General features: G+C 47.2%; 1 protein-coding gene and 1 long non-coding RNA gene across 4 annotated transcripts; one reads left to right on the forward strand and one right to left on the reverse strand.

Moving 5' to 3' along the window:
- Positions 1–1,581: 1,581 nt before the first annotated feature.
- On the reverse strand, positions 1,582–14,192 carry LOC101748912. 2 transcript variants are annotated; one of them, XM_040656209.1, is made up of 18 exons: positions 8,702–14,192; positions 8,424–8,503; positions 8,101–8,226; positions 7,751–7,830; positions 7,527–7,638; positions 7,121–7,210; positions 6,672–6,875; positions 6,385–6,537; positions 6,058–6,209; positions 5,533–5,680; positions 4,876–5,013; positions 4,284–4,460; positions 3,660–3,815; positions 3,412–3,513; positions 3,188–3,290; positions 2,889–2,948; positions 2,542–2,693; positions 1,723–1,886 (listed from the first exon to the last, which is right to left on the reverse strand). In XM_040656209.1, the coding sequence occupies exons 1-17, from the start codon at positions 8,817–8,819 to the stop codon at positions 2,545–2,547; spliced, it is 2,148 nt and encodes a 715-aa protein (XP_040512143.1). In that variant the 5' UTR covers positions 8,820–14,192; the 3' UTR covers positions 1,723–1,886; positions 2,542–2,544. The 2 variants fall into 2 exon arrangements, with proteins under 2 accessions (XP_040512144.1, XP_040512143.1); XM_040656210.1 differs by lacking the exons at positions 2,542–2,693; positions 2,889–2,948; positions 3,188–3,290; positions 3,412–3,513; positions 3,660–3,815 and having other exon boundaries at positions 1,582–1,886.
- Positions 14,193–15,374: 1,182 nt separating this feature from the next.
- On the forward strand, positions 15,375–23,973 carry LOC107052417. 2 transcript variants are annotated; one of them, XR_005843017.2, is made up of 5 exons: positions 15,375–15,544; positions 17,808–17,902; positions 18,041–18,186; positions 21,165–21,462; positions 22,584–23,973. It is a non-coding gene; the product is annotated as an uncharacterized LOC107052417 (long non-coding RNA). The 2 variants fall into 2 exon arrangements; XR_001461761.4 differs by lacking the exons at positions 17,808–17,902; positions 18,041–18,186.
- The last annotated feature ends 2,669 nt before the right edge of the window (positions 23,974–26,642 follow it).

Below are 26,642 nucleotides of genomic sequence, written 5' to 3' on the forward strand. Positions count from 1 at the left end.
CATTGGTCATAGCTGACATGGGTTCACGAGGGGGAAGTCGTGTTTAACAAACTTACCCTTTTGCAGAAGTTATTCACCTAGCTGACCAACGGAGGCCAGCAGACTTAGCCATGCTGTATTTCAGCAAAGCTGTTGGTACAACTTCTCACAGTATCCTCTTAGACAAAATGTCCAGCATACAGCTAGATAAAAGCATAGCATGGTGTGTGAGGGGTAAATGCTGTTCCGTGAGGCTGGTGGTCAGTCTTGAATGGGATTCCGCAGGGCTCAGTTATCATTGATTTTTACATCAGTGACTTGAAGACGTAAAAGTATACTGAGTAAGTCTGCCGAAGACAGTAAACTGGGAGGAACTTTTCACTTCCCCAAGAGTAGAGAGGCCTTGCAGAGTGATCTTAAAGAATTAGAGGGTTGGGCAATCACCGACTACATGTAGTTTATCAAGAGTAAGTGTTGGATTGTACACTGAGATGGGGTAACCTTGTATTTATGGGGAATGGGGGATGAGAGGCTGGAGAGCAGGCCCACAGAAAGGGAGCTGTGGTTCTATTTGAAGGCGAGTTGAAGCAGGATGTTGGACTGGATGATCTCCAGAGGTCCCTTCCAAGTGCTACATTTTGTGATTGGTGATTATATGGCCGGTGCACAAAGGCAGTGGAGAGTGGAGGCTGACGGTACACTACCGTGGCCTGAATGAAGGCACACTCCCACTGAGCGCTGCTGTGCCGGACATGCTAGACTAACTCCAGTAGGAACTGGAGTCAGAAGCAGACAAGTGGTTGGGCCCATTCCTTGGGCCGTGGAGTGCAGGCCACAGTTTTCTTTCACCTGGAACTGTTTGCTGCAGGGATGGAAACACAGCCCAGCAATTTGCCAGAGATGGATCCAAATTGCAGTGGAACAGGGCAGTGCTCCCGAGCACTTACAGTACATTGATGACGTTATTGTGTGGACAAGACGGCAGGGGAATTTTTTGAGAAAGGGGAGAGAATAATTCAGAAGGTTCTGTGAGCTGGTTTTGCTATTAAGTGAAGCAAAGTGAAAGGACCTGCACAGGAAATGCAGTTCATAGGTATAAAATGGCACAATGGGCATCATCACATCCCAGTGGATGTGGTCAACAAAATTACAGCTACGTCTCCCCCACTAGTAAGAAAGAGACACAACCTTTTCTGGGCACAGTGGGCTTTTGGAGAATGCATGTTCTGAGCAATAGCCTCGTTTTAAGCCCTCTTGATCAGGTGATGCAGAAGAAGAAGAATGTTAGGTGGGGCCCCGAGCAGCAGCGGGCTTTTGAGCAAAGTAAACAGGAGAGAGCCTGTGCCACGGCCCTGGGGCCGGTAAGGATGGGACACGCTGCAAAAACCATCCTCTAGACTCCTGCTGGAGAGAGGCCCCAGGAGATACCTGAGGCTGACCTCTTGCACTCTGGAGTGGAGCATATAGAGGTTCTGCTTCATTCGCTCAACCCATTTGGGCAGCTGAACTGTGGGAAGACACTGCTGCTTGAACAAAGAATATGGATGTAAGGGAGCATCTCTAATGCAATACTAATAATAAAATAGAAAACATTAGGATATATATAAATATAAAAATATATTTTATTACAAAAATATTTAAATGTAAAAATATAATTTAATACAAAACTAACAAAACATAAAATGTATAAAATAACGTAGGATACTAAAAATAATGTCGTTATTTTAAGAGCTAAATGTCAGCAAAGAAGCTTTGCAGAATCATTCTTTGTCGCTGCTCAACTGAAAGAGCAGAGGGAGCAGGCCCCTGCGCACAGCCTTCTTCATGTTTGCCTTCTCACGCCACACCACAGCATCCATCACTTCTTTGAAGAGGCGGATGGAACCTTCTCGCACCTCACTTGACACCTGAGGGAAGAAACAGGAGGACCTCAGCAACACACTCTCACTGCCCGTGGGGAGCACAAGCGTAGGCATGGCTGATGAGGAAGATGTTTAGGAGCCACATTCTGCACAAAGGCGCAGTGTGGTCGTGCAAAGCAGTGCAACAGGTTTCCAGCATGGAACGTCTGTGCCTCAGAGTGCTCCCCCAGCCACCCCACCAGGTCAAAGCAGAGCTCCCCAGGCACCGGGAGAGACAAGGAGGAGACAGGGCTGGCCCTCGGCAATGCCTCCGGGGCACGCGCTGCGTGCTGGGCCTCCACATCCCTGCTGTGGTACCTGGAGAGAATGCCTGGCGCTGGTAGAAAAGGGAGCACTGGAGGGTCTGAAAGTACCCTTGGCAGAAGATGCTTGGCTCAGGTGCTGGGCTGGGCCCCAGCACAGGGGCCTCGCGTCACCGAGAACCACCAAGCTGCACCGCCAGGGACAGGGCCTGCTGGGCTGCAGAGCCCAGAAGATTCTGGCACCCTAGTCAGTCTCTAACTACAGACCCAGGTCTAGCCAGCTAGGCTCCTTTCTCTGTTTCAAGGCTTCCATGCCCCTGGGCGCCTTCCATTGTTAAGGGGGTCTGCCTTGCCTGACAGGAATGCTTGCCCTAGCAACGTTAGGGTACAAGAATTACATTTCAGATGGCGATGCAGGGCCAGCAGCAAAGCGCTGCGAGCCTGCTCCGTGCTGATGCCGCCTGCTGCCTTTCATGTCTCAGCATCTGGATTGTCCCAGCTGCCAGGGAACGGACTGCCGGATGGGCGTCATCTTCCAAAGGCTGAAGGGCTGCAACAGAAGGGAAGAGAGCAGAGATGAAACCCACGCACCTGCAGAGACCAAGCGGCATCCCCTCCGGACTGTGCCAGCCCTCCTCATTGTTCTTCCCGGCCAGGAGGAGCACGTGAGACTGAGAGACCAGCTGGAAGCCACTGCTCAGGAGTGCCCCACCTGCCCAGCACACACAGCACTGCGCACACTCACCATTGCAGATTTCATTCAGCATTTCCTCACTTTGTTCCCTGGAGTGCTGCACAGCCAGCCCTAGGGAAAGAGTACCCGTCAGACCCCCGCTCCCCAAGACGCTCCCCGGAGCACAGGCTGCAGCCCAGCCAGCCCAGCTGCTTCCCCTCCCGTGCCACAGGCAGGGAGGGTGCCTGAGTGGGGACCTGAGCGAGGCACCCATCACGGCCACCAGCATGGGCAGGGTGTATCTGGGGGCTGAAGAGCTGGGCCTTGCTGCCAGGGCAAGGCCCAAAGAAGGACCCAGGGGTTGTGCTCACCAAGGAATGTGACAGCCTCGCATCGCAGGGAGGCCTGAGAATCCTCCAGATATGGCAGGCTCTGCCACAGGTAGCCTTCCACTCTCCTCCTGTCCTGCTGCAGCTGGAGAAGAGCAGAAAAGCATGGGGCTTGCAGAGCCTCCCCGGCTGCTGCTGGTGCAACCCCTCCTGCCAGCATCCCCTTTCCCCCAGCTAAAAGGTGGGGGCTGTGTGATTGTCCTTACCAAACACATCCTGATCCCCACTGTGTTCTCCTCCCGGGCCTGGTGCTTGAGCTCCTTCCACTTCAGGAACTTGGCACACGCCACGAGGGCTTCCCCAGATGCCTACAGAACAACAGATGCAGGGAGATGGCACCACAGGCACACTTCCCAGTGTCTGAATGCATGCTGAACTCACTCTCAGTTCCCAGACCGCCGCTGAGGTGTCAGCACACCCTTGCCCGTATATTGGTCAAGTCTGAAATTCGTACCTGTGCTACGCTCGGGGTCTCGTCGCTCATCTGAAAGAGCAGAGGGAGCAGGCCCCTGCGCACGGCCTTCTTCATGTTTCTCTTCTTACACCACACCACAGCATCCATCACTTCTTTGAAGAGGCGGATGGAACCTTCTCGCACTTCACTTGACACCTGAGGGAAGAAACAGGAGGACCTCAGCAACACACTCTCACTGCCCGTGGGGAGCACGAGCGTAGGCATGGCTGATGAGAAAGGAGATGTTTTGGAGCCACATTCTGCACAAAGGCGCAGTGTGGTCGTGCAAAGCAGTGCAACAGGTTTCCAGCACGGAAGGTCTGTGCCTCAGAGTGCTCCCCCAGCCACCCCACCAGGTCAAAGCAGAGCTCCCCAGGCACCGGGAGACACAAAGAGGAGACAGGGCTGGCCCTCGGCAATGCCTCCGGGGCACGCGCTGCGTGCTGGGCCTCCACATCCCTGCTGTGGTACCTGGAGAGAATGCCTGGCGCTGGTAGAAAAGGGAGCACTGGAGGGTCAGAAAGTAACCCATCTCATTCTCAAGAGCCTGGAGAAGCAAAGAAAGGCGATGGCCCTCCTGTCCAGCACCCATCCACGGCTCTCAGCCTCCCACAGCAGACTTACGTGATTAAAAAGAGGCAGAATCTTCTCAGCCAGCTGCAGAGCAATGGGACTGGCCTGCCTCTTCCCCAGATTGCGCATTACATTTCTGAAGATATTGAGCACCTTCAGAGTAATGGGCGTGCTGGCAAAGCGCAGGGTCTCCATGACTTCTGGAAACAGAGCCCGTATCACTCCTGCCTGTACAAAACACACAATTTCCTTTTCATCAAGAGGGCAGTGGCCACCCCGGCCTAAAAACTCTGAGTACAGAGCAGCAGCCACACGCTTTGCTTGCTGGCAGCTGCCACAGGAACGGCAGCAGTAGAATCCAGCAGGTGGTGGCCAGGCGTGCACTTACAGTGATGGGGAAGGTAGGAGAAGGAGGACAGGTGAGCAAAGACTCTGTGCCCCCTGCTCAGCCACCCCCTTTGCCAACAGGCCCCCTGGTAACCCATTTGGAAGGGTCCTGGAAATCTCCCCAGGCAGGCACCAGGACCCACCACGGCCACCACCCCACCTCCTGAGTCTCAGGCAAGGCCAAGGCACAGTGTTGCGCACCGCCCCAGTGCCGGGCTGCCAACAGGAGGGCTTCATTTGACTAGGTCCTGCTCACCGTCTCAGGTCTCTCGGACAGCAGGACAAGGCCTGTGAGCACCAGCCAGAGGAGTGGCAGGCTTTCGATCTTCAGAAGCCTCTGGAGGCGTGCTGGCTGACACAACTGCTGCATGTTCTCTTCTGTGGGTTGTATCACCTGAAACAAAGGCAGCAGTGAGAGCCAGGCAGAGGCAGCAGGACTCCCTGCACCGTGCAGCTCCTGGCTCCTCTGGCAGCTCGGGGCATGGCACTGGGGAGACACCGCCTGGCCTGGAGCGGTATCTCCCCAGCACCTTTGGAGGGCCCCACCATCCCTCTGCCCCCCAGACCTAGCGCTATGCAGGATGACTTTCTGGCCTGCTCCTCCTGCCCTCTGACCTTCTGAAGCCTTTGAGGAGCGCTTGACCAGCAGGAGCTGGCACAAAGGAGGCAGCAGCCATGGGTGGCCATGGGCACTAGAGCCTGCTCAGCCTGCATGGAGGCAACGGCTCTCCCAGGCCCCAGCCAGGGCTCTGACTCTGCAACAGCCCTGCCTCAGGGGAGGGGAGGGGAGGGGAGGGGAGGGGAGGGGAGGGGAGGGAATAGGTTTCCAGGCTGGGCAGCAAGACACGCGGAGGCAGGGAGCTGGGCAGAGAGTGCCCCGAAGGAGTGCACGGTGCCTTGTCTGGAAACTCACAGTCAAGCGAAGGAGGCTCAACTCTGCTGTGGTGACGTTACAGTTCTCACACAACCGCTGGTCCTGGAGAACATTGCTCAGTTCGTCCAAGATGTGCTCGGACGTTTTCAGCACGGGAAGCACGCTGCTCCACATGTCCAGGGTAGTGCTTCAAAGAAAGAGCAATGCTGTGTCAGTAGGGCTGCCTCAGCCACAGTGCCATGGCTCAGGCAGGCGCAGCAGGCCCCAGGCTGTGCTGCTGCCCCGCGTGCGTGGGGAGGCCTGGGGGCCCAGCCTGGGCCAGCAGGAGAGGCTGGGATGGCCTTTTGCAAGGGGCAGGGCAGGAGTGTGACAGGGGCCTCTGGGCTGCCATGGTCGGCATTGGCTGCTTCGGCCCTGAGCGGCCCAGCAGCACTGGAAGGCACAGCAGGATGGAGGACCTGCTCCTCGGGATGTCCTGCAGCTTTCCTTGGCTCTGGCAACCAGAGCATCACTGGTCCCTGCTCTTCACATGGAACAAGTGTGTGGGGCTGTCTGGGCTGATACCTGTCAGTTTGTGGAAGGTCGGTCAGCATACTCCTCAGCACATCCTTGGGAAACTGAATGGCCAGCAAATCAAGCACCGAGAACAGGATTTGCTGAACTGATGTGCTCTCTATTTTCAGGTTTGTCTGGATGTACCCCAGAATCTCTGGCACCTGGTGGGAAGACACATGGAAACTGCTGCTGCCGCTGTACCGCAGGCATTTGCTTCACAGCCTCTGTTATTCCTGCCCTTCCCACAGCTCTTTGCTGCCTTATAATGGCTTGAGATTCCCAAGAGCTGTGGAGGGCAGGGCACAGGGCGTGGCAATCCCGCCTCAGACTGCTTACATCCATCAGCCAGGTTCCAGGGTCTCTCCGAACCACATCCAGTATAGCCTCAGCCCACTCCTTTTCATCAGAACTGTAGTCTCCAGTGATCTTCTCAAGGGTCGCAAGGACAATGTCTGTCCGCTGAGAAGGGTGAAGGTTCTTTCCAAGTGGCTAGAGTAAGAAGGAAAAAGGGAGGGAAGACATGTTAGACTGAGTGAGAGAATATTGTCTGGAGTGGGATGACCAGAGGAAAAGGAAGGATAAAGATCCTCCCTTCAGGTCAAAAGCATGCCGAGGGCTCCCACCTGTGCACACGCTTTTCTTGCAGGTAGCCCTGAGCTGTAGAGGCAGCTCTGGGATGCAAAGAATGAGAGTGCCTGGCTGGAATGTTCGTGTCTCCTTAACTGCTGCCTGAAACTGCTGGCTGTGCAACCGCAGAGCTTCTGGATCCGCTCCATGGCCCTCTCACGCACAGTTTTTCTCTTGGAGATGGTGAAGGGCAGCAGCACCTGTGAGAAGTGGAGCTGCTGGTTAGCCTGGGAGCTACTATGCCCAGCAGAAGAAGGTCTGCTGAGCTCATGGTTGGAATCACAGCATCCATCCAGGCTTCTCCTGAGCTCGAACCAAGCCCATCATCGGGCCACTGTCACTGGGGTCCCTTGCTGGCTCCAGCTGCAGCCAGTGCCGTTTCCAAGGAGAGGGCTCAAATTCTACTAAAGGGAGCTCTGGGGGCAGAGCTTCACAGTGCACAGACCTCAAAGATGCTCTGCAGCTGCTTATCGATGCTGGAGGTGGGATGGCTGTGTAGCACGATCCACAGCATGTTGTCCATAGCACTCAGGGTCTGTGAAGAGAACAGTGGGTTGTGGAAGTCGTTCAGAGTTCCCCCTCACAACCACGAGACTGCTGTGAACCCCTCTGGCTGCCAAGGAAAGACACCCACAGATCCATGCACAGGGAGACCCTGGGGCTGCAAAGCTGCTGTGTGCAGACCAGGCTGCGAGCACCAAGTGTTGCCAGCCCCATGGCAAGAGTAAGAGGGGTGAGGGGAAGCAAGGCTTCTACCTTGCCCTGCAAATATCTTCATTAATCTCTGGACACAAGAAATCCAGGGGGCGGCCCAGAGGCGTGGGGTCAACAGTAATTTGCCTAGTACATACATGGTTGTAGAGGCAAATGTTCAGGTTTTCTTTTGGAGGAAGGTTGAAGATGACACTGAAGCACACGTTTAAGAGATGTAATATTTCGCTCTCTGAAATTGCCGTCGCTTCGCTGCAAATAGAGAGACACTGTTGCTAGGAGCAGTACCTCGATGCTGAGGCAGGGGTGGAACAGGAACAGGGCCCTGGGGTTGTGCTGGCCAAAGCAGGGGCTGAGCAGGTACCTCAAGGCAGCAATAGCATTCATGCAGTGGTATCTCAGTGCTGTGGTCAGCTGCTCCCTGGGCTCCTCGCACAACAGAACCTGCAAAGCACAACCAGGATGGCACCCGGCAGCTGCCAGCACCCAGCACCAGCAAACCCGGCACCGGCTGGTAGGGCCCGCGTAGCCCCCGTGCCCCTTAACCAGCCCTGGCACACACATGCTGCTGTCCACCTCCACTGCTGAGGTCTCAGCAACACCTGGAGTCCCAGCTGGGGCACCTTGGTGTCCGTGCACGATTTCCCTGCCTCCCTCTCCCCCTGCCCTGTCCTCCTCACAGGATGCAGGTACCAGGGCGCCGTGTCCCCTCACCTCAATGTGCTCTGGCAGATTGTTTAGGAAGCTGAAGATATCCAGGCTCGCTGTCAAGCGTTTCCTTCTGGCATTGCTGCAGAGTAGGCAAATGCAGTTCAGGAACTGCATCTTCTGCACCAGATCCTGGGAGGCACACAGAGACCAAGGAGTGTGAGCAGGGAGAGCCACGGCCAGGGGGACGACGGAGCGCTGTGGGCTGCGGAGCAGTGCGGGATGCCTGGAGGGCAGCAGCAGCTGTGCCCAGCCAGCAGCCTGAAGGCTGAGCCCGAGGGACCGTCTGGAGATGCAGGCACAGCCAAGATGGAGACGGCTGCAGTTACCTTTTCCTCCATGTTGACATAGGCTTCGATGTAATCTACAGCCTCCTTTTCCACTGCATACACAGGCAGCCAGTCAGCATCTAAGCAAGGGGGAGAGTGAGCAGCGCTGTAGAGGGGCCAAAGGCAGGCGCGAGCAGGGGAAGGAGCTCTGCCCTCTCCAGCCCTGGGCCCGCTCCCTGGCACAGTCTGCCTGTGCCTGTCAGGACAAGGGGCCCTGGTGTTGAGCAGGGGGACTCGCTGCCCCAGGCCTGCCCACCACGCTGGGGGCTCTCACTCACCAGCACGCAGCGGCTGCACCTCGGTCACTTCGTAGGGCTCCGGTGGAGGTTTCCTCTCCCGGGGAGCCCCACTCTCCTCCCAGGCTACCCTGGGGCTGCTGGGGGGTCTCTCCTCCATCCTGCTGGATGAGAGCTGAGGGTGGGGAGGGGGCAGCCGCGGGGCTGCCGGGGGTTGAGGAAAACGACGTGGGCTGCGCTCGGGGGGCTCCTCGCCAGACCCGCACACTGCTGCCCTGTCTCCTCGCTGTCCTGACGGACACTGCGGGGCTGCCGTGTCCGTGCCAGCTATGCCTGGGTGACACAGGGACGTGTCACAAAGGGCCCCACTGTGACACGCTGCCCCGCCCGGGCGGGGCTGGCTCCGGACCCCGGTTGAATTTGTTTTGACCAAACTTCCCAGCAGATGGGATATGTGTTCCTGTTTACCCAGAAAGCTTTGGAAGTGGGCCTGAGAGCAGCTGGACTGCCCAGGATCTCTTCCTTCTGCTGTGAGGCTGTATCAGGCCCTGGGCAACCTGATCTATCTGTTGTGTCCCTGCTCATTGCATGGGAGTTGGACTAGATGGCCTTCAGATCTCCCTTAGAACTCTAAAGATTCTCTGATTTTATCATTCTGTCATTCTAATACGCAAAGTGAGGCAGGAATGAACTGGGGAATGAACGTCGTAGAGCTGTCTATACTCAGGGGACTGAGGCTTTGTTTGGTGCATTTGCTTCAAGCCTTCTCCTCATGAGTTCATCAAGTGGTGCTGATGGTACAAACCCCCAGAGGCCCTCGCTCAGTTTGCAAACTGCCCCTCCACGGCTGCAGCTCACCTCTGCAGAAGCCGATGGCGGCCTGAATGCGGGTAGCAGAGAGGTGTGGGGGGGAGGAGGCCAGCGATGGCGGCAACCTCCAAGGGTGACCGAGAAGGCCATGTCCAGACACAGCTTCTTCAGGGCCTCAGAAATCCCATGTCCACCTGGGGATGAGGAGTGGTTACACAAAGTGTGGGCTCAGAGAACTGCAGAGAAGGAAGAGAAGGAGGGAGACAGGGATGGAGAGAGGGAGGCAGGAAGTGTGGGGGTCAGGAAGGAGAGGAAGAAAATCATTTCAGGAAAACTTTGAACCACACATCTATTTTAGTCAGACTGTTATGTCTAATATTCATTCAGAAATGTTTGAGCTGGAAGGGATCCTTAAAGTCCAACTCCCATGCAATGAACAGGGACAGCTACAGGGACATCAGATTACTCAGAACTGCGTCCAGCCTGACCTTGAGTGTCTCTAACGACAGGGCATCCACAGCCTCTCCGGGCAATCTCTTCCTGGGCCTCACCACCCTTCTTGAAAAAGCTTCTTCCTTATCTGCAGTCTAAATCTCCCTTCTTCAAATTTGAAGCCATTTCCTCTTGTCATACTACAACAGACTCTGCTCATGAGTCTCTCCCTTTCTTTCTTCTATCTCCCCCTTAGATACTGAAAGGTCACTAACAGGACACCTGGAGTCTTCCCTTCTCCAGCCTGGACATCTGCAGCTCTCTCAGATGGGAGGTGTTTCACCCCCTGAACATCCATTCCCCAGTTCCTTGTGGACCTATGTCAATGCTAATGCTTTAATTACAATTTAAGCTTAGAATGTCAGCTTAGAATTGTAGAATGTAAGCTTAGAATTTATTCTTGCAAATGGAGCTTTTCACAATGTTGACTGTTCCTTTGCCTGTGAGGAAGGGAAAAAAGCATTTCTACCACCAAGATTATTTTGTTTTTCTGTTTTATTTCCTGGTAAGGGGCCTGTAAAATCTGAATTACCAGGGATTGCTATCAGAGAGTATACAGAGTATAACGTATTTATATCAGAGAATGTGGGAAGTGGGTCAAAAGCAAGTAATGCACTGTAATCACCAACACAGATATATATATAAAAAATAATAAAAATAGTAAATGCAACTCCCCATCTGTATTTTTCTCTCAATCCATGCTATCCTATTTGTGTTTTGGGTTTGTATCTGCCTAATCAGCTTTTTCTTGTAAGTTAATAAATTGTTTATCTGTAGCTAGATTGAGGACAAAAAGGACTAAGTATATTTTAACTAACAAGAGGCATACAATATTAATGCTGTCCTCCACTCAGCCTTTCCCAGAGAAAACACTGTGAATGAAGACACAAAGAAGAATTTGTTGTTCAAGTTACAGATACATTAAGTTGGGAGGGCATAAAGGAAGAGACATCATATTTACATTTTTCAGCAATTCTAGAATACAACATAATCCTGTCAGAAGAGCAGGAAAAAAATGATTTGTGGAAGTGAAAGAAAAAAGTTGTTGTTGTGGAGGTAGTGGATAAAATAGGTCACAAAGGAGACAAATGCTGCACCTGTGTAAGACATAGAGGTTTACCTGAATTTTCAATGGTTTCATTGATTCATTTGTCTCATATATTAACATTGGCAGAAGTATAATAAAAAATGGAAGTAGCACATTGATTATTTGACAAACTGGAATATAATTCACAGTCCCCTATTTTTTTCTCCAGAGAAAAATGAAGCATTGCTGTTAAAGAAAAGAAAAGAAAAAAAACAGAAAAGAAAGAAAAAACCTGTCAGAACTTAAATTATTGCTTTAAATATGGGTTTTTCTTTTAAAAGCCAATGAATTTGCAAGTATATGTATACATTCAGTATTTACTGCAAGGCAGTCTATAAGCTGCTAACTACAAAGCATCATTGGAAATAACAACAGCCCTTGAATAGATACAACAAACACTTGATCTTGCAAAGATTTAATCACATGGATTAAGGAACCAGGCAGTGTGAAACAACAGTACACTCATACCAGCATCATGTTACAGTGATTTGCTCACATGCAACACCATCCATTTGAAGGCAAGTCACATTGTGGCTGTTTGTGGCTCTAACCCAACAGCTGCTATTTCTGAAAATGCTCCTTGAGGGATGTCTTTTGAAGGTTCAGGAAAACAGGACAGAATGAAAATGTGACCAGAGATGCAATCCACTACCAAATAACACAGTGCCTCAAGCAATTTCAATAAAGCTTCTTTCAGATGTCACATTTTTGCAGACTCCTATAAAGTCCAACCTACTTTTCTGTTGTCTAAAAACTTGTTCACTTCGTCATTTTGTTGCTGTCATAACTGCTGCCTCTCTAGTTTCCTCCCTGCTCTGGTGTTCATTACTGTGGGCTATTTGTACAGTGCATTCACCTCCTCTCTGATCTGTTGATGTAAGGAGTGCAGGTTAAGACGGATGGAAGTTCTCCCTCAGCCAGAGAGTTCAACAGCTCCATCACCAAAATAAGGTAAAGGATTTTGCTGCATTCCTGCTTCCACACTTGGATGGGGCACTGTGAAACTTCCATGCTGTTTCCAGCCTTAACCCAGCCAAGTCACACAGCACATCTGCAGCAGTCTGAGTTTCTTGTCACATGCGGTGCAATCAGACCCAGATGAGATGTTTAAACAAGACATAGCAGTGTTTAGAAATTAGGCTGCCGATGGAAAAGGAGCTTGCTGGCAGCATCCTGCCAGTCTGTTTCACAATCCCTGCGTAGTTTTTCCCTTTTGCCACTCGCCCAATGAACTACCACTCTTCACTGCTCCTTGGATTCTATACAGTAATAAGACAGGCTACCAGACTTGAGAAGTTTTTCAAGGACATATTTATACTTATCCTTGTTTTTACAAAATTATTCTAAGTCATTATTTCTACACAAGATGCTGTTTCAAACAGTCAACTGAAAGAGGCATGTATTGCTTCAACAACAGGAAAGTTGGAGGAAAAAGGGCTCTGTAGAAAATACATTTTTCTTGTGTAGCTAAAGCAGTACTTATTAGTTCCATCTTTAATGACTTTCCATAATCTTATTGGTGGGAAAAAGTCCCACTTATGGCTTTGAAGGAAGTGGCAAGAAATTTTACTTCTCAGAATAATTCTTACTGCTATTTTGGTTTGCTGCACTGCATACTCTTCATAGAATCATAGAAGCACAGAACATTCTGAGTTGGAAGAGACCCATAAGGATATTGTTCAAAGACAATGAATCTTGTTTACTGTTCTTCACTTTTCAAAGGAGATTTTTGGCACATTGATGTATTAATATGATATTTCAGTCTTGCTGACAACAAGAGAAAAAGGCTGCCTTGTGGACAAAATTGTAGAGGGAAACTGGGCATTTTTTTTTCCATTTCCTTTGCAGTCCTTTACTGTTGTGACACACAACAGGAGCATAAAACCATAGAATGGCTTAGGCTGAAGGAGACCATAAAGATCATCTAGTTCCAACCCCTGCTACCATGGGCAGGGTTGCCAGCCGCTAGACCAGATTGCTCAGGATCCCATCCAGCTTGGACTTGAATGCCTCTAGAGATGAAGCATCCACAACCCACAACCCCCCCAGGCAGTCTGTGCCAGCACCTCATTACCCTCTGAGTAAAAAATTTTTTCATAATGTCTAACCTGAATCTCCTTTTAGCTTAAAGCCATTCCTGCTTGTCCTATCATTGTCAGACCATGTAAAAAGTCAGCCCACCTCCTGCTTGTAATCTCTCTTCAAGCACTGGAAGGCCACAAGGAGGTCTCCTCAGAGCCTTTTCCACGCTAAACAAGCCCAAATCCCTCAGCCTTTCTTCATATGAAAGATGCTCCAGCTCTTTGATTATCTTTGTGATCCTCCTCTGTACCCACTCCAACAGCTGCACATCCTTCCAGTGCTGGGAGCCCCAGGCTTGGACTCAGTAGTCCCAATGGGGTCTCACAAGGGAAGAGTAGAGAGAGATGGCTACCTTCCTCTCTCTGCTAGCCACCTCTTTTGATGCAGCCCTGGATACTGTTGGCATTCCAGGCTGCAAGAGCACGCTGCTGACTTATGCACAGGATTCTGTCTACCAGGATCCCTAGGTTCTTCTCCACATGGCTGCTCTCAATGAGTTCTTCTCCCAGTCTGTACTCGTATCTGCAGTTGCCTCAATCTAAATACAACATCTCACACTTGGCCTTGTTGAACTTCAATAGGTTCTCCTGTACCCTCTTTTTCATCCTGTCCAGGTCCCTCTGGTTGGTATCCCCTCATTCGATTGTGTCAGCTGCACCACTCAACTTGGTATCATCAACAAACTTGCTGAGGATACACTCTATCCCACTGTTTGTCATTAATCAAGATGTTGAATAGTACCAGTCCCAAGATGGACCCCTGGAGAACACCACCTGTGATCAGCCTGGACACAGAGCCAGTCTACAACCCTCTGCCTATGACCTACCAACCAATTCTTCATCCATTTAATAGTCTACCCTACAAATCCATATCTCCCCCGTTTATACATAAGGATACATCGGTTTCTCTTTCTTTATACATTGATGCTGTCCTTTCATCCTAGAAGGCCACCAGATTAGTCAGGCATGATCTGCCCATGGTGAAGCCACGCTGGCTGTCTCGGATCACCTCTTTATCTTGTATGTGCCTTATCATAACTTTTAGGAGGATCTGCTCCATGATCTTCCCAGGCACAGAGGTGAGGCTCACCGGCCTGTAGTTCCCTGGATCCTCCTTTCTCCCTTTCTCAAAAATGGGAGTAATGCCTCCTTTTTTTCAGTCAGCAGGGACTTCACCAGACAGCCATGATTTTTCAAATACGATGGAGAGCGGCTCGGCAACCACATCAGCCATCTCTTTCAGAACCCTACGATGGATATCATCTGGCCCCATGGACTTATACACATTCAATGTCATGAGAAGGACTCAGACCTGTTCCACCATTACAGTGGGACAGAAACCACTCCCCACACCCCCACCTAGAGGCTCGTGGTCCTGACAGACACGGAAAGCCTGACCACCCGTGAAGACTGAAGACTGAGGCAAAGCACTCACTGAGTACTTCAGCTTTTTCTATGTCTGAGGAAGCCAACTCCCCACTGCCTTTCATCAGGGCCTCATACCTGCTATGTAAGGGCACCTGGGAAGGTGGGACAGGCCGAGGGGCAGTCTGCTTGTTGCCCCAAACAAGGACTTGTTTCCATCCCTTGCTGGCTCTGAGGCCACCCCTTCCCACCTGACTGTGAGACAGCAGATGATCCCCCACTGCCTGAGGAGCATCTCCCCCACACCCTTCCTGTAGGGATGGCAGAGCTCAACTCCACCCGTCAACCCCTTCCCACTGTCCCACATGCTCCTCAGCCTTTCCACCTCCTCCTTCAGCTCTACTGCCAGGCTGAGCAGATCCTCCACCTGCTCACACCTCACACAGGTGGTATCCCGGCTGTCCTCCTGTAGCAGTGACAGGGCCAGGCATTCTCCACAGCCTGAGACCTGAACTGCAGCATGGACATTCATGCTTTCAGTCTGAGTCTCCATGTTCTTTTTAGCAGCAGCTCGCCTCTGTGTGGTGACCATGGTTGCACCTCGGTGTGCCCGGAGAACAACGACCTGTTAAGTGACCTGCTAAGTGCTAAGCCCCCCTCCTATCTGGCAAGGCCCCGCCCTGCCTGCTTGCTCATCCGCTCGGGGTTTGCCCTCAAAATCACTCTCTTCACAGCAAGATAACAACCCACTTCCCGGCGCAGTCGCGCGAATGGGTGGCTCATCGTTTCACTTCTTCTGAACGGCCGACACGATTCGCACGCCCTGACTCCTCCTCTCCGCCGCCGAGGCTTTTTCTAGGCCGAGGGGCGAGGGTGCAGAGTCGCTGCCCTGGCAACGGCCACTTAACGGCCACAGCCGCTCTCGAGAGAGCTGCCGGGCTGCTCTGTGACCTCGGGGTTCCCTGGAACCAGTCGAAACACCCCTGTACCTCGCGATCGGTCGCTGCGGTTCTGGGACAGCTCCGGAGCAGCGAACCTCAGCGATCAAGGGTAAATGTCACCATCATTCAAATAAGAGTAATTACCAGAATTTTTTTTTTTAAAGTTGTTTTTGAATCAACAGTTCAACAGAAAGGCTCTCATCTGAAGGCTGGATATATTAAGAAATGGTAAATATTGTGCTTTCAGTTGTTAATTCCAGTCCACACAAAGTCAGCAGTGAAAGCACGCATTAAATAAATGGAAGGGTTCCAGTATGCCAGAACGTGTTATATAATTTTATTTGAATTATTACAAATGCAACCAGCTCTGTAGTATGGCAGGCAGAGGAGAAAGATTAGAGCACTATGAATAATGAAACCTTTGGATATTTAGCTGAACTAAAAAGCTGAGTTCAAAATTGATTTTTATCAAGACAAAATACTGCTTTGACTCGAGAAAAAATGTTTTGTTCCGTTTAAGGACAAATGAAATGCTTCATTTGATCAGACTGGAAGCATCGTTTCCGAGTTTCAAGTTAGCACTGTACAAAAGCACACCTGCTAAAACCCCCAGCACTTTGAAATAGAAGTCAAAACAGAACATTCAACTCTTAATGTGCCAAAATGACTTTTTGACTAGCAACCACTGGCTTTCACATCCTTGCTCAGCTTTTCCTGAGACCACCACCAACCACTTAGCGTGGAGGTGCCCCGAGTGCCCTAGCTCCCAGAACAGCCATTGGTCCCTTCATGTTACAGCACTGACAATTTTTATTTCTTTTCTTCTTTTATGTTTTGGAAAAACACATTGTTGAGAATAGAGATTGTTTCTTCCTTTTGAAGAAGCTTTGGTGATTATAGCATTTGATAAGATAATAATAACAAAATTGCTTGCTCAGAAAAGACTGAGCTCAGAGTCAAGTTCTCAGTGAGTCCTTGACTCGAGTCACAGTAAAATCTCTGGATTAAGTTTTCTGCCTTGTAAGAGTGTAGATAAGCCTCACCATCCTTCCAGTTAATTTCTAGACCTTTATTAAATAATTGCAGAGTGCGTTGAGCTCCTTGACTAAACATAGGAAAGAGTGATCTGTAAAACAAGTGATTCAGAAGTGCAGTTCTACTGAAGACTTGATTCAGGTTACATGAAGAAGAAAACCTCAAAAACTTTCAATCAAATGCAGAACGCATGTATTATTATATAATATAATAATAATAATAATAACAATATTTTGTATATATATTTGTTTATATTTCTGGTGTCCCACTTGTGTAAAGCTGCGTACTTTATTAGCATAGGAAAGATTGTTTCTTGTATGAGTGGTGAGGCCCTTTCACCCTGTGCAACTCCTGATGTTTTCTTCCTGTGCTCTATAGTCATTCTGAAATGTCAACAGTGCCTTAAAAAGAAATATCACTTTGGTTAGTCATTTCCTAACCTTCAAATGCGTAGTACATGTCGTGAGGAAGTTCAAATGCATGCTGAAAAAAACTGATGTTTTAAGGTAAGATATACCTTAAAACCAAAAATCTTGCTGATTTCTAATGACTACTTATGTGAACTACATTACAAAAGATTTAAAACAATACAGACCTACTTTGTTAACTTCTGGAAAGTTAATGCTATTTTACAGATGTGTAGAGTAGAAAAAATCCCATCTGTGTGCCAAAAAATACACCATGACTAAAGACAGTTAGAACCAACATTTTTTACTTTTCTTTGTTGAAAGCCCTTTGAAGTATTTTCGTCTTCCTTTTTCCCTGAACTGTACTAGTATGGTTGTAAATGAAGGCAACAGTGGGTACAGGTTATAAAACCACTTAAAAACTAAGTGGGCTATTGATCAGTGCTCTAAAATTACCCTTTTTCAGCAACAAAAATGAAAGTAATGCATAGCTCTTTGTGCTACTGAAGGTTATCGAGAAAGAGATGGTGACAGTATCACCTGCCTTTCTAAGGTTGCTGCTGGATCCAGCAGCAGATAAAGGATAACACAACTTGGTTTATATCTGACATTTTGCCAAATGGCCCAAACTTGTAAAGTTTGCTGCAAATCCTGCAATGGTCAGAAATCCTTCTTTAACTTCTGTGGATGACAGTTTCTTTGGAATAAGGCTGTTTTTACCTGTCAAAAATGAGGAACAGAAATTTAAGCATGATAATTCTACACTAAATCCTTTAACCAGACAGATAGAACCAGAGATCAGTTGATGGAGCGTGATACAACCTGACTTCATTCATTTAAGAATCCTTGCCAAGATTGCCTCTATTTAGGATATTCTATATGACTCATTTATTATATTCTCTGTGGTAAACACTTTTTTATTCTCTACAGTACCAGTATAGCTTTTCCCTTCTGGAATTTGAACATTAGGAGGCATATATTAGGAAGGATTTAAAAGAATTTAGTCAAACAGCATTTCCAAATCGGTAGGTAGAAGATTTTTTATTGAATTCTCTACACACAAATTCTAGTTGCTCTTCTTGTCTTTTTGCCCCTGCCTGCTTGATATTAGCAGGAACTGGATAAGATCCCAAACATTTCATCCTCATGTTGGATACCTGCAGGGGACCTGAGCCTGAGCACATTAATTTAACAGCCATGGATGGAGTTTTAAAATAAACAAACAAACAAACAAAAAACCCACAGAAGAAAAAAGAAGTGCAAAAGAGAGAAAGTTAGAAGGAAAGAAGGAAGGAAAGAAAGAACGAAGGTAAGGAGGGAGGAAGGAAGGAATCATAGAATCATGGAATGGCTTGGGTTGGAAGGCACCTCAAGGATCGTGAAGCTCTAACCCCCCCTCCACAGGCAGGGCCATCAACCTCCACATTTAATACTAGACAAGGCTTCTCAGGGCCCCATCCAACCTGGCCTTGAACACCTCCAGGGATGGAGTATCCACAACCTCTCTGGACAGCCTGTCCCAGCACCTCACCACTCTCATAGTAAAGAACTTTCCCCTGACATCCAACCTAAATTTTCCCTTTTAGCTTAAAACTGTTCCCCCTTGTCCTGCTGTTATCTACTCTTGTAAAGAGTTTACTCCCTTCCTGTTTATAGGCTCCCTTTAGGTACTGAAAGGCTGCAATGAGGTCATCCCACAGTCTTCTCTTCTTCAGGCTGAACAATCCCAGCTCCCTCAGCCTGTCCTCACTGGAGAGGTGCTTCAGCCCTCTGATCATCTTTGTGCCCCTTCTTTGTACCCTCTGCAACAGCTTCCTGCCTTTCTTGTGGTGGGGGCCCCAGACCTGGATGCAGTACTCCAGATGGGGCCTCATGAGGGCAGAGTAGAGAGGGACAATCACCTCCCTGTCCCTGCTGGCCACCCCTCTTCTGATGGAGCCCAGGATACCATTTGCTTTCCGAGCTGCAAGTCAAGTTTTTCATCCACCAGGACCCTCTGGTCCTTCTCTGCAGGGCTACTCTGAAGGATTGTTCCTTCCAGACTGTATATATGCCTGGGACTCCTCCGGCCCAAGTACAAAACCTTTCCAGCCCACCTTTCAAGTCTGTTGAGGTCCCTCTGAATGGCATCCTTTCCTTCCAGTGTGTCAACTGCCCCACTCAGCTTGGTGTCATCAGCAAACTTGCTGAGGGTGCACTCAATTCTGTCACTGATGTCATTGATAAAGATGTTAAAGAGCATCAGTCCCAAGACAGACCCCTGGGGGATGCCGCTTATTACTGGCCTCCACCTGGACATAGAGTCATTAATCACCATTAATCACTTTGCAGCCTTTCAACTAATTCCTTATCCACTGGGTGGTCCACCCATCTAATCCACACCTCTCCAATCTGGAAATGAGGATGTACGGGGGGGACCATGTCAAAGGAAGGAAGGAAGGAAGAAAGGAAGGAAGGGAGAGAGGGAGGGAGGGAGGAAGGGAGGAAGCAAGGAAGGAAGGAAGGAAGGAACGAACGATATGACAGCAAATAAAGATACAGCATGGTAAGCATAAGCGTAAGTGTAAGCATAAGCAATGGTATGATTGCATGTACACTGTTGCAAATTACTTAAACTGGCAGACCTGAAGGGCAGAGAAAGTTCAACCAATTCAGTAACATCAGTGACTGTCATGAAAATCGTGAGTTTTCGTCTCCTTTTAGCAATTGTCAAAAAGGCAAAAGATTTCATACTGTAGTAAAATTAACTTGCTTTTACAGGAAGCACTCAGTCCTCTTTAAAATGTTATCAGACACTGTCATTTGAAAGTGAATGAATAATTGTGTTGGTCAAAAATATAGAAAGAAAACAACAAAAAAGTAATAGCATAAATTAATATTCAGAAAATGACATATATCCATAAGAAAATAAATTCATTTTTTATTCCACTTCTTAATCTATTGATGAAAATTTATGGTTTAAAAGCAAAGGAAAGCTCCTATTCACCCAATAATTTAGAAATTATAATTACAATTTTCCAATTTTCTGACTTTATAGTGTGAGAAATGCTTGTGTTCAAATAGACCAGGCTCAGACAGAATTTGCTATGAATCATAATTTATTTCATGCTTTTGCAAGAGAGGGCAACAATGATAAAAGGTGTGTAGGACCAGAGAGACCCAGCAGTTTATATTTCCGGCTTCCTGGCTTAAATTCACTCTCGTTTCCCCATTGGTCACATACTCCAGGGTTTACAGCCTATCCACCATTTCTAATTGCCTTTCTGCCCCTTTTTACTTCTTGGTTATTCCCTCCTTGATCTCCTCATATTCTAGTTTAGTTTTTACTTACTGTGGCATGCTGGGATAACGTCTCATAGTTAACCTTCCCCTCTGGCTATCATTCAAAACCATAGAACCAGTTTGTACCAGTACAGCTGCTGATGTTACTCAAAAATGCAGATCTTCTATTCTGCAAGCAGGAATGTATCTTGCATCGGAGCTCTGTGGCGCCTCTTTGGACCTCTCTGGAGTCATCTTACTGTTATGCAAAAAACATCTTTTCTTTCCCCACAATAGTACCCAGCTAACTCACTGAATGTTCATCTTTGGTAAATAAATGCGTACTTCTGTTGTGCTTTCAGTTAGAGATTGGCAGCAGAGTGATTAGAATTCTGAAGGAGAAGGCAGGTCTAACAGAATCAAAGAATCATAGAACCTTTTGAATTGGAAGGGTCCCTTAAAGACCATCTAGTCCAACTTCCCAGCAACAATCAGGGACACGTACAGCTGGATGAGTTTTCCCAGAGCCCAGTCCAGCCTGGCCTCGAATTACTCCAGGGTCTCCATTAAGAATAATGCTCATTAGGTCTTCATGGACAGTATGTTCCCTACAGTCATGTAATTGTTTAAAGCTTCTAAAGCTGCATACTTCTTCCAGTTCTTAGATTCATTTCAGCTTCAGTTATGTTCTAACATATATCTCCAGATTTCACTTACTGTCAAAATATTTTGTAAGAAAAATGATTCACTACATTATTCATCAAAACAGGCAAAATTCTTAATCTCTGTCTGTGTAAAACCCATCTAGGTGATGCCATAAAAGCCAAGTTCCTGTCTACTTCGCATGGACAGAATAGCCCTCAACTTCTGTGTACTGTAATATGATGCAACGTGATTGGGTCTTACCCCTTCTCAGCTTAATTCAATCACAATCATATTGCAAAGACTTCTGATGTTATTTATTTGTTTATGTGTTTGTTTTAATCTTCTTTCATTCTCAAAACTTCACAACATTTTCCCTTTCAGACTGCCTGGCTCGCCATAGCTTCTCCAGTTGACACCTCTTGGACTGACAAGGATGACTGTTGCCACTATCCTGAGCTGTTTGCATGGCAACTGCTGACCTGCAATGCATCATGGTTTGGTGCACCAGCACAGCTCTATCCTTGTCCATTAGAGTATGCTGTCCATTGCAATGTTTCAGCTGCTGATTTGAAAACACTACACCATTTCTTAAACAACTGCTATTAGGTAGAGCTAAGATGATGAACCTCCTGCAAGAAAAGCAAGAAAAACAAATGTAAAAGGAGCAGATGGAGTAGAGGTAGCCTCCTTCCTTTTCACTTGGCAATAAGTATCTAGAAATGGTAATTAAAATGCATACTATCTACACGTTAGCATGGGATTATTGCTGCCTCTAGCTGGCAGCACAGAGATTGTCATTTCTGCTTGACTTTGCTGATCACCCTTTTAATGAACTCCGTCCTTGGAAGGAGTTTGGGAAAACAGAGAACCTGCACAGGGTGTTGAGGATATTAGAAAATAAAAACAGGCATGTGTCTGAAAATCAGTCATTTTATGAGGGCACTGAAACAGCTCAGATAAAGGCAATCAAGGCAGTAACTGGAATGTAGGTAATTGGATTCCCTAGAGATTTATTTCAACTCCCACACGATTTTCAGCTGGTTGCAATATTCTCATATTTTTGTCACTGAGCAAGGCAGCTGCCTCTCCATTAGAACAGCTTTCCTATAGATCATTTATCTTAGTTTTGGTTTCAGCTAGTTGCCCACTGTCTTTGTTTTGTGTATTTTTTTCCTTGCCATCTCTGATGTATGCACATGACTAAATATCCCACTGATGTTCCCCATGGTTTCTGTCATTTAAACTGTCTGCTGCTGGGTAGAGCGCACGCTCTCGCCATGCAGTCCACACTCTTTTATGGTCTCTTAGCACAACAGGATAGACAAACAGCAACAGACTCCACTCAGTGTCATTTTATCCTAGAGCTTTTGATGGATGCAGCAAGCAGTGAAATGCTGCAGTGTTACCCATATCAGACTGCCTGTATTGCAGCACAGCGTGTTCATGTTCAGAAATGAGACAGCAACCTGTGGTTTTCAACTTCCTCACGTCTGAAAGCAGACTAGAGCAAATCTCAAAGACAGACAGACTAAAAGGTATATCTGCTGCAAGTGAGCAATCCTAGATGCAAAGACAAACACATATTTCAAAGACCTGAAAAGAGTTAGTTTGAATTCTTATTTCAGACCACAGAATAGGTGTAAAATGTATTCCTTTACTAGTGGTAAGATGTACTTTGCTTTTGGATACTTCAGTGATGAGTATCTTGGCTTGTGTAAGTTTTTATTATTGCATTGCTACCCAAGGGGCCAATAAATGAGTATCTTTTTTATTTATATGCTGACTTTTCCAATTAAACAGCAGGTGTGAAAGTTTGACTCCAGAGAGACTGATGGCAACATACCAGCTGGATTCTGCATGACCAGACTTAAGAGTGCCTCCCAGCCCCGCCGCTTGTCTCTGGAAAAAAATCTCACATAAGCAGGAGGGAAACAACTTTGGTATGGCAACTGCCAGAGCAAGACAGAGTGTCGCATTTTCTCTCTGACAAAATTTACTGTCAAAGCTTCTATTCAGTAAACCTTCGACACCAACACTAAAGGCAAAAGTGGGAAAAGGAATGCCTAATAAATGAAACTCAGGGACATCACCAGACAACTTCCCAAGTCTCTGAAAGATATTCAGAAGGACCTATCAAGGACTAACCCAAGTTTTTTCTGATTCCTAAGAAAATTTCTTTTGTAGGTAGAAAATTGCTCTGCATAGATTACATTCAAAGTGATAAGTGTAAATATGCTGCATCCATGATGCAAATTTGCAGAAAAAAAAATAACATTATTGTCTCCAATTCTAGACCCAAACACTTGAAAGATAGCAGCAGCAAATTTTAAAGAGGTTATATTTTTCTGCCCTTCAGGTTTGGCTTGTTTTCCTGGGCATGGCCACAGCTAATATTAGTGCTGGATGATGTCATTTTTAGCATATAATTTTTGCAGGGAAAGGAATTCAGCTCCTGAAAATATCAACAAAATGTGTTTGTTTTGTGTCTATAGCAGTGCACATGCACTATGACATTTAGGTCATTCAACTTCTGTAACTTCAACACATGCCAATCTATGTCCAGGCGTAGCCTGTAGTAAGAATCACTGAAATTTAAGAAGTGGATAAACAAACTCATTCGTTTATTACCAATAAGACATCAAATGCTATGTCTTTTACAACCGAAAGGAGAGTAACATTTTCTGTAGAGATAATTTTCACTTGGCAAGAAGGCAAAACATTTACTGAAATGCTATTATATACCAGCCATGAACATATACTGCAAAAAGAGAGTGAGCTTTGATAGCAAACAACTTACTTTAGGTATTAAATTGAAGTTAAAATGATAGAGAGTTTGATCAGTTTACAAAAAAAAAAAAAAAAAAAACATTTTAAATATGGTCTAGTTAAGTAAAAGGCATGACAAATCTCTATTATCACCAAGCAGAAACTTAGATTCCAAAATGGCCCTGCTGCTCTCTTCAATAGAGTTAATGGTGGAGGATCCTTAGATAAAGAAGATAGAAGATAAAGAATATGAAGTGTCTTCAGCTAAAAGGCACCTAGCAGCTTCTCAAAGGCAGGAGGAATTTGGAAACCCTGCTGAGGCAATTCTTTGTTTCACTGTGGGATGCGACCACACCACAGGCGTCTGCTTGCCTGTCAGACTCACCATCCACACATGTTTATATAAAATGTTTATTACTGTGAAGATGTGTTTACTGTCATTTTCTTTGGAAAAGTGAGGTTTATCTATGAACTCTTCCTGCCACTGAACGTCCACTTTGCACATAATCACTGTTTCTCCAAAGGACCTTTCTTGCAGGTTTCTGCAAGGTATAAGCATCACCTCTTTCCAAGCTTTATTGTCCTTCCTGCTTTCTGTTCCAATCAATTGTTCATCCAGTAGTTGCTCCTACAAGTGAACTTTCAGTACTGAAGCTCTGTGCCACTCTGGGAACATAGCTGATGTCTTTCAACAGGCAATCCAGAATAGATGGGGTTATTAGCACCTTGCTAGTTCAGGCAGTCTAACTCGTGATTGAAGATTCTTTATTAATAGGGTATCAGAAGCAGGAATAATGGACTGTTTGCCTGACTCCAGCCAGATGGTTCCTTTTTTAACCTTGCAAACACTGCTGTCCTTTCTTTGAATGTTGCTGCCCCCTAAAAAAGGAACAAAAGTATCCCACAGGAAGTGATTCTGAATTCTCTTCCATCTCACCAGCCAAGTCCGGCTTTTGGACACACTGAAGGTGAAGACAGTAATAGCACTGCACATAACTGTGACCACACTTGTGAGCGTGTAGAAAACAAAGCCCTCAATTGCCAGAGACTGCCCCCCCCCCCCCCAGCTACATCCCCAACATTCCCACCCCAGACAGAAATTCAGCCACAAAACCAGGGCTTATCTTTTACTTCTTTGTAATCTTATTTTCATTGCTAACCTCCCATTGTTAGTTGACAGGTGGCCAAGATGGCCAATGGCATCCTGACTTGTACCATTAATAGTGTAGCCAGCAGGAGCAAGGAAGTGTTCATTCCCCGGTGCTCAGCTCTGGTGAGGCCACACCTTGAGTACTATGTACAGTTCTGGATTCCTTGCTACAGGAAAGACATCAAGGCCTTGGAGCACGTCCAGAGAAGGGCAATGAAGCTATTGAGGGGACTGCAGCACAAGTCTTATGAAGAGTGGCTGAGGGAACTGGGATTGTTTAGTCTGCAGAAGAGGAGGCTCAGAGGAGACCTTATTGCTCTCTACAGTTTCCTGAAAGGAGGTTGTGATCTCACAGATGGGGATCAGCTTGTTTTCCTGGGTAACAGTGTTAGGACTGGAAGGAATGGTCTCAAGTTGCACTGGGAGAGTTTCAGACTGGATATTAGGATAAATTTCTTTTCCAAAAGAGTGGTCAGGCATTGGAACAGGCTGACAAGGGAGGTGGTGGAGTCACTGTCCCTGGAGGTGTTCAAGAAACACGTAGACTTGGCACTGAGGGACACAGTTAGAGGGTATGGTGAATCTGGGTTGACAGTTGGGTAAAATTACCTTAATGGTCTTTTCTAACCTTTATGATTCTATAATTCTCTAATTGTGTGCAGAGCTCAAGACCAGCTTCTGAGACCTCTCACAGAGCAGACAGCTTTAATAATAAAATAGAAGTGCCCATCTTTGAGGTGATCGTTTTGATAATTTGGGGACATGCCAAGGTGATGGTGCTAGCATGGTGGCTCATATCTTGGACTCTGGACAACTCTGCCTACATTTTCCAATTGTAATTGCTAATGTGATTTCCTCAGGGGAGACATGTCATCCTGAGATGCCCGTTAGGTCCTGGAAGTATTCAATATCTAACACACTCAGGGTCACTGGGATCATTAAAGGAAATGCAAACAATTTTCTCGGTAGAAACTGAAGCAACTAAATGTAAGGAGGAAGGTGCTGCTTCTGTTCCCAGTTGCTGAGATGACAGGACACTGAAGAGAAAGTTGACTGTGCCCAGAAGAGAGAGATGGGAAAAGGAGTCCTGGAAATCACAAGCACCTCCATGAAGTGGGAATGCAGGTTTTTTTTTTGTCAAGGACCACAAACTAGACTTGGGGAAATTAAAAGGAAACCAGAAAAGCTACAGGAACATCAGGAGAAATGAAACATCATTTCAGACCATGAAATGTTGGATGAAAGTCCAACAAGTCCCAAGAGAGTCCCAGTCTTTCTGCAGTGGGATTCCTATCTAGGAGCAAGGCTGTGTTCTTGCAGTGCTCAAGCCTGGGGCTATTCCTGGCAGATGTGGACATGCCATCCCAGCCTACACCAATATCTTGCTCCATATCTGATAATGAAGCCCCTAGTCCTGGAACAGGCTTCCTTTCCAACTCATACAATGCTTCTCACCTTACAGCCTTTTAGTCACTTTTTTATTACTACAGGAATAAATAGCTCTAAGGGCTTAAATTAATCCCTATTGGAGCAATCTTGCTACCAGTCCAAACAAACTGCAGTGGGAATATAAAGAGAAAAGAAAACCAAGCAGCTTCAAACATGAACAGATAACTCCCCACTGGAAATTTGTAAGAAATACATGAAGGTAGTGTTATCAATGGTCCAGAGCTGCAACTTCTGTTTTAGAAGTATCGCCATTTTCTCCAGTGTGCTAGATGTAAACTAACAGCCGGATGCACACAAATACCAAGATGATTTGGAGCTACTTAAAATACAACTCCTTAATATTCTGGATCTGCAAGCACAAATATTGCTACATGTGCATGCAGTGCAAACACAGAATCAGTGTGCAAATGCACAGTGATATCTGTCTGCCTTTGCCAAACATAGTAAATATTGATGTGATCTAGAGAAATGTCCTCTCTATAGCTGGAAAAAAA

This window comes from Gallus gallus, chromosome Z (genome assembly GCF_016699485.2).
Source record: "Gallus gallus isolate bGalGal1 chromosome Z, bGalGal1.mat.broiler.GRCg7b, whole genome shotgun sequence".
NCBI lineage: Eukaryota > Metazoa > Chordata > Aves > Galliformes > Phasianidae > Gallus > Gallus gallus.